This window comes from Dermacentor silvarum, chromosome 2, assembly GCF_013339745.2.
Source record: "Dermacentor silvarum isolate Dsil-2018 chromosome 2, BIME_Dsil_1.4, whole genome shotgun sequence".
Classification (NCBI taxonomy): domain Eukaryota; kingdom Metazoa; phylum Arthropoda; class Arachnida; order Ixodida; family Ixodidae; genus Dermacentor; species Dermacentor silvarum.
The window spans coordinates 234,502,669-234,510,478 of NC_051155.1; the positions used below are offsets into that span (position 1 = coordinate 234,502,669).

At 45.2% G+C, this 7,810-nt stretch overlaps 1 protein-coding gene across 1 annotated transcript in view; it reads right to left on the bottom strand.

The window, feature by feature from the left end:
• The window catches only part of LOC119440749 (gonadotropin-releasing hormone receptor), a 129,258-nt gene extending 125,054 nt beyond the window's left edge, over positions 1–4,204 (bottom strand). The window contains exon 1 of the mRNA XM_049663038.1: positions 3,701–4,204. Coding sequence (XP_049518995.1) covers positions 3,701–4,204 — 504 coding nt within the window. The remainder of the gene's footprint in view (positions 1–3,700) is intronic.
• Positions 4,205–7,810: the final 3,606 nt, after the last annotated feature.

The window sequence follows — 7,810 nt, forward strand, 5'->3', positions numbered from 1 at the left end:
CTCATCGCAGACAGTTAGAGAAATATAGCGGTCACCTTTCCCAAAATTAGCTAATACCCGTCCCGGTACCTCAGCGAGCAACCCTCTTTCGTTCTCTATAATCTACACTAACATTCGCAGTTTTATGCCGAAACGAGAACTTGTGTCGAGCATAGTCACGTCGTCTAACAGTAATATGCTGATACTAACCGAAACCTGGCTTACCAACAATATCGCCGACTCTGAAGTTATTGCTGACTTGCGAATTTTTTCTGTTTATCGAAATGATCGCACATGTTCTCGAGGGGGCGGTGTATTGATTGCTGCTAGCCCGGAGCTTTCATGTTCACCCATCAGTATCACATCTGACTTGAGATATTGTGGCTTCTGTGCCGTACTTCACCACACTCCGTTCTAGTCGGCGTGTGTTATCGGCCTCCGCATGCTAACCCAATCTTTTACCATGAGCTTAACAACATGCTAAATCAACTTACGACATCATACCCGAACGCACATATCTTCTCTTCGGGGATTTTAACTACCCAGGAATAGATTGGCATAACCAACCTCATTCACAAACAATCACCGCAGAATTAAGGAATTTTCTCGATGTTTGTTTGAACTTTAGCCTTAATCAACTAGTTACCAGCGCAACACGCATCGTAGGCAACTCCAGCAACATTTTATACTTAATACTGAGCACTCATCCTCACAGTTTATCATCCATTACGTATCTAGAGCCCATTAGCGACCATAAAGTTATTCAAGCAAATTTTTCCTTCCGCACCAAGCGCCATGAAACACGAAAGAAAACAATCACTTTGTATGACAAAGGTAATTACAACGCCATTAATCACGAACTCAGCAACTTTTTCCTAATATTCGAAGCCAATTTTAACCAGAGGTCGGTTAACGACAATTGGTCTATATTTAAGAATAAACTACAGGACCTAACACAAAGATTTATCCCCAGAATAACGTTTCTTGAAAATCGCTCTAAACCTTGGTTTTCTAAGTCACTAAGAAAACTCGGAAAATAAAAAGAAGCGTTTTTTTTCGCTCTGCAAAGCTAAAAGGAAACCTCGAAGCGTGGGAAAAATACTACTCAGCCGAAAAAGAATACTTGACCGCGATCACCGACGCAAAACACTCATTCTTTAGTAACGACCTGCCGCGCATGCTATGCGATAACCCAAAGAAATTTTGGCGAGTCATCAACCCTGCACCAACGCCCTCAATTGCACTCGCTCATGCGTCGGGTGAACCAATCTCCGACACAGACTGCTCTAACATCTTCAATACCACATTTTCAACTGTTTCAACAAAGAACGCAACCCGCCTTCTGGATGCCACCTACTAATACCACGTCACCGATGGACGCGATAACCTTTTCTTCAAACGGTATCTCGTCCTTAATTCAGCAATTGAAACTGTCCTTGTCAGCCGGCTATGACGAAATCAACTCGAAAGTATAAAAATATATATACGAAGTGTAATACTGCAGTGTATTTGAAACTGTTGTTCTCACAGTCACTTTCTACAGGTCTCATTCAGAATGACTGGCAAACTGGGAAGGTCGTTCCACTCTACAAATCACGTGATAAAAATTGTCCTCTAAACTACCGTCCCATATCTTTAACTAGCGTCCCTTGAAAAATCATGGAACATGTCATATACTCTCACATTCTGAACTTCTTGGACGCTAACAATTTCTTGCATCCATCCCAGCACGGTTTCCGCAAAGGGTATTCATGCGAAACTCAGCTAGCTATATTCCTCAATGATTTGCATGCTGACTTGGACACTAACCTTCAGGTTGACGCTATTTTTCTGGATTACGCCAAGGCATTTGACAAAGTTCCACAAAAACTATCTCGCTTAAACCTACATCATAACGTACTACAGTGGATCAAAGCCTTCTTAACAAATCGCTCTCAATCAGTCATCATAAATAACCAGTCGTCTAATCTTCTTCCTGTAACATCAGGTGTCCCACAAGGCTCCGTTCTCGCCCCTCTTTTGTTTTTGATTTATATCAACGACCTCCCACTGCATGTACATTGCCAAATTCGAATGTTTGCTGACGACTGCATTACCTACCACCGAGTAACTAACACTACTGATCAAGAAGCCCTCCAACAGGATATTAAGCACATCCAACAATGGTGTGAAAATTGGCTCATGACTCTTAACCCTAGCAAATGCAAGCTCCTTTCCATTACCCGTCGACACAAGATTCATGAATTTAAGTACAAAATCGCTAGCAAATCCGTAGAATCCGTATCGTCTTTCAAATACTTAGGCATTACATTATCTAAAGATATAACATGGAACGCACATGTCACTAACGTGATATCATCAGCAAACAAAACACTGATTTCTTAAACGTTATCTTCGCCTCGCCCCACATCACGTAAGATTGCTCGCTTACAAGTCACTCGTTCGACCTAAAGTTGAATACGCTTCTGCCATATGGACACCCGCATCATGTTAACCTCAATAACGATCTAGAAGCAGTGTTTGAGCTTTGAAAACTAAATCTGCGATATCGCCTCTCTCAGTTCACCGTCGCATAGCCACTCTGTTACTGTACCACAAGTTCTATTTCTCATCACTTAATCGTGCACCTTACATCATGCCAGCATCGTACATTTCTCACCTCACCAGCCACGCCTTTCAAGTTTTTCGTCCACGGATCCGAACTGATACTTTTTCAGCTTCCTTCTTTCCACGTGCAGCTAAAGATTGGAACGGCCTTCCCCAACATATCGTCGACATCACGTGTGCATCATCATTCGAGGAAAATTTAAATGACTTTTTCTGTACATAAACACAGCATTGCCAGCATTGCCAGCGTAAACACAGCATTGTCCACTATCAATGATCCTCAATCTTTTCTGTCGGCGCTGCAATCCTTTCTTGAACGTCAAGAATAGTTCACAATAGTTTTCTTTTTCTATATAGTAAGAGTTTGCGTTTTCATTAGAAACTGACACAAATCCACCTGACACAAAAGTCATCCACCTGATGCTCGCATTGTTTTTAAGTGCTGCCATGATTGTACCTGAAAAGCATTTCTTTTTTACACTGAACTGACTGTATATTATACATTGTTTTTTATATTTTATATTTTACATTGTATTTTTTTAGGATACAATGTGTACTTGTCCTTTGTCTGTGTTAGTATTACACCTTGTTGCTTTTAGTTTCTGCTCACCATGCTATATTTGGACTAGCATTCTTGTGTCTACTGAATTGCCATTTTCACCTGCAGTGCGACTACTTCGTTATTCCCGTTTCAACCCCCCCCCCCCCCCCCTATGTAATGCCCTTCTGGGCCTTTAGGGTATCCAAATAAATTAAAATAAATAAATAAATATGGCATTGTCATTCATGTTTTGCTGACCCCACCCCTTATGTAATAACCCCACGTGGGGTCTTTAAGGAATTAAAATGAAATGAAATTTATGCTCAACGGCCTTTCTTCCGACAACGCCCCTTATAAGAGACGCTTGATTTGGGGACCGCTCTGTAATACTGCAGCCAAGGTGTAAGTTCATCAAAATAACATAGAAGCTCGCAGTTACTGGAACTTCCATGGAAGTTTGCGTCAAGATGACATAGAATACTGAACAATGAAGTTGCACACCGCATGCGTCAGAGCGTAAGAATAGGACAGGTGTACGTATTGCGCACTTACCGATCTAGAGGCGTCACTCACCTGTGGTATGCTACAGACAAGGCTCGCGTACCAGGCGACAGTGAGCATTATCCTGCCTCGGCGATGTCCGCTGTGCACCTTGAGCGGGTGCAGCACGGCGTAATATCGGTCCACGCTGATGCACACGAGAACCATCGACGAGAGGTAAGGGCCGAACGCACGGAGCATCTGCATCAGTTTGCACATGACATTCCCGGCCGCCCACTGGACCGTGAGCCTCCAGGCGACCTCGAGCGGAATCATAACGAACGTCACGATCAGGTCGGCGAAGGCGAGGTGCAGGATCATGAGTTTGATGCGGGACTTGCGGTGCCTTTTGTTAAGCAAGCTGACGAACACCGGCACGTTGCCGGCGCCAGCTATAACGAACAGGATGCAGTAAATGATCACCTGCACCAGTGACTGTGTGCTGAACGTCAGCTCTTCGCCCAGAGCTAGCGACGCTGCTGAAGCGTTTTCGCCCGAATGCGGATCGCCGCCTTCGAAACTTTCGTTGGGTGACATCATTTCCTGCTCGCTCAAGAGAACCGTCTCCATTCAACACGCTATATTGAAGTCATTTCACGAGTGTACGTTACTTCTAATTCTTTGCGCTTACATTGAGCTGTAACCGAATCAACACCATCTTCGCCGAATGGCATAACGGAAACAAAAATGCTGTCCCGTTCCTGAATCCGGAGCGCTGTCCGAATGCACCATCTTTTCCGCAGGCCGTTCGGAAACAGCACATTGTAGGCAGAAGTTCACTTGTCGCTGATATCTTCAAGCCACTTTCCATCAATAGTCGTCGTGTCCTTTCACAGCAGTCAAACCCGTAAAAATAGCACTATGCAAAGGATGAGTTATGCCGTACGCAGTTTTTCTTCTACCACGTACTAGTTGTGGCGCGTTCCGAGGAATGAAACGTTCTCATTTGAGACGCTTTTCAAAAAGCGCCTTAAAAACACGCCATCAAAGCGGTGCACTTACAATTCAACTTTTCAATAACAACACGAAGTCACTGTCACACGAAGAAAAAACGCAACTTCTAACACCCGGTACCATGCGGGCACCCAGGACACAACGCGACGCACACCTGCGCCGTTTGGAGAACGAAAGATCGCGCTCGACGACTGGTCGCGGTTCGTTGAAGAGCGCGCGTGCCTCACAGGCACGCCTCGTGTTTTCTGGCTAGTGGTTGTCGCATTGGGCTCTCTCTTGCAACTGGGCTGTCGGTACCCGGCTGAGAACGTGCGGGCCTTCGCGAGCTTCATCGATCGCAGCGCGCGCGCGCGGGTGCGGCCAATGGTGAGTTAGCGCGCGCTTTCAAAGGACGCTTTCTGGTATAGATTCGCAATCAGTGCAACAGAAAAAAAAAAGCTTAATGTCACTAAGTGTGGCTATGACTTCGTCATTTTGCATTCTAACAAAATCTTCTTCGTTCAGGGGTTTTACGTGCCAAAAGCAGTTCTGATTACGAGGCACACCGTAGTGGAGGGCTCCGGATTAATTTTGACCGCCTGGGGTTCTTTAACGTGCACTACACCGCAAGCACACGGGCGTTTTGGCATTTCGCCGCCGCGGCCAGGATTTCTAACTAAAATGTCGAAGAAGATGTTCCATTTTCGATTCCTACTCGATCGACTACTATCTCGAGAAATAAGTATATATATATATATATATATATATATATATATACTATCAGCAAATATTTATGTCAACTGCAGGACGAAGGCTCCTCCCTGTGATCTCCAATTACTCCTGTCTTCCGCTAGCTGATCCCAGCTTGAGCCTGCAAATTTCCTAACTTCATCCCCCCACCTAGTTTTGTGCCGTCTGCGCTTCCCTTCTCGACTGCGCTTTCCTTCTCTTGGTATCCATTCTGTAACTCTAATGGTACACCATTGTTGACGTTGTTGACGTAATGGCGTTGTTGACCGACGAACGACCACGTCAAAAGCCTGTCATCACGCCTGGATAAACACTATAATGTTGAAGAAACCACTCGAGGCGCGTGAGGACCATCTTTTCTATCAACTTCGCAACGCAGCTGGAGAGAGCGATAGGTCGATATGATGTTAGTTCAAGGGGAGACTTTTCTTGCTTTAGCATTGGGACAAGGCCACTACGCTTCCATGCACTCGGAGGCAACAACACCGTCACTCCATGATGGAGGGGGGAGGAGGAGTCAGAAATAATGAAAAGCAGGGAGGTTAACCAGAATAACATCCGGTTGGCTACCCTACACCGGGAGAATGGGAAAGGGGAACTTAAATATAACAGGGCTAGAAAGGAGGGATGGAAAGAATGAAATTAGCGGTGAATTCGCTGATGAGTGTGGTATTGCACTATTAGTCAAACGAGAATGAAGGGAACCGAGGGGCCCGATTTTTATTAATAATATTATAAGAAGCCAACAAACATTGACACCAAGGACAACATAGGAGAAATTACTTGTTCTTTACTAATTTAATTAAAGAAATGGTAAATCAATGGAAATGAAAATGGATGAAAAAACAACTGTCCGCAGGTGGGGAACGAACCCACGTCTTCGCATTACGCGTGCGATGCTCTCACCATTGAGCTATCGCGGAGCCTTTTTCCCATCCACTTTCTGTGGTATTTATGTTTTACAACTAGAACTAACCCTGGGAGTGTTAGCCAGCGCCACCACTCGCAAACCTAGGGGCGGATGTGGAACATCCTTTCTGCCCCAGGCGTCACGAGCACGTGATCTTTTTGGGTGATGGCAACTGGGCAATAAACCCACATATGCTACCTGAAGGCATCAATGTTGCCGAATTCGAGACCCTCTTATGTATTAAACGAGAATAAAGGGAACTGAGGGGCCCGATTTTTATTAATAATATCATAAGAAGCCAACAAACCTTAACACCAAGGACAACATAGGAGAAATTACTTGTACTTTACTAAATGAATTAAAGAAATAATAAATCAATGGAAATGAAAATGGATGAAAAACAACTGTGCGCAGGTGACTATTAGTCAAAGACGTTCACACAAGCCCGTCGTCCTCAAGAAGCACAAAAGTGCCTTCACCGCTCTGTGGGCCGACGAGCGATGGGGGTGGTGTTCCAGCAGCACCTGCACGGAAAGCGGCCGATTGTCCAATTCTTGTAGCGCGTTAGCAAGTTTTTGTCTTTCTGAGGCATATCGTGGACGGTGGCACAGCAAGTGGTCGATAGTTTCTTCTGTGCCTCAGACCTCGCATGCTGCACTGTCGGTCCCTCCAATTAATGTAGAGTATGCCTTTGTGAAGGCCACTCCTAACCAAAGGCGACAGAGAAGCGAAGCTTCACGTCGAGGAAGTCCTACTGGAGGTCGGAGTTGCAGTGAGGGGTTTAATCGATGTAGTCGTGTATGTCTTAAGTTTGGTGAGTTCCCCTCAGTCAGTGAGAGACTGCGTGCCAGGTGTCGAAGCTGCCTTGTGGCGTCTGTGCTCGAAAGCGGAATTAATTGGAATGACGTGCTCTTCTTCATGTGACGTGCGAGCAGCGTTATCTTCGGAATCATTGCCACTGATTCCACAATGACCAAGTACCCATTGAAAGTCAACCTAGTGGCCTTTTTGGTGGACATTGTGGTGAAGTTTCACGATTTCGTATGTCAGCTGTTCATGACATCCCCGTCGGAGAACTTTCTGCATGCACTGTAATGCCGATTTTGAGTCAGGAAACGCCGCCTATTTTTTTAGGTCTTATCAGAATCAACTAATTCCAGTGCACGACACAGAGCCTTTAGTTCTGCCGCCGTAGACGTCTTGACATGCGATGTTTTCAATCACAGTGTTATTCCTCGCGCTGGTACGACCATCGCACCACCAGAATTGGTCGATGTAGTCGATCCATCGGTATAGATGTGCACGTGGTTGCTGTACTTTTCATACAAGAGGAGTAAGCTCAGTTCTTTTGGAGCAGGGGCTGGTAGATCTGACTTATTCTGTAGTCCTGGAATCGTTATGTGTACTTGTGGACGGCTCAAACACCACGGAGGAAACATTGGCTTGGCCGCAAGGGCGTACCCTGAACTAAACGAAACTCGATGATTGAGAGAGAGAGATGAAGAAAGGGAAAGAAAGACAAGTAGGTTATCCAGTGTAAATACCGGCTG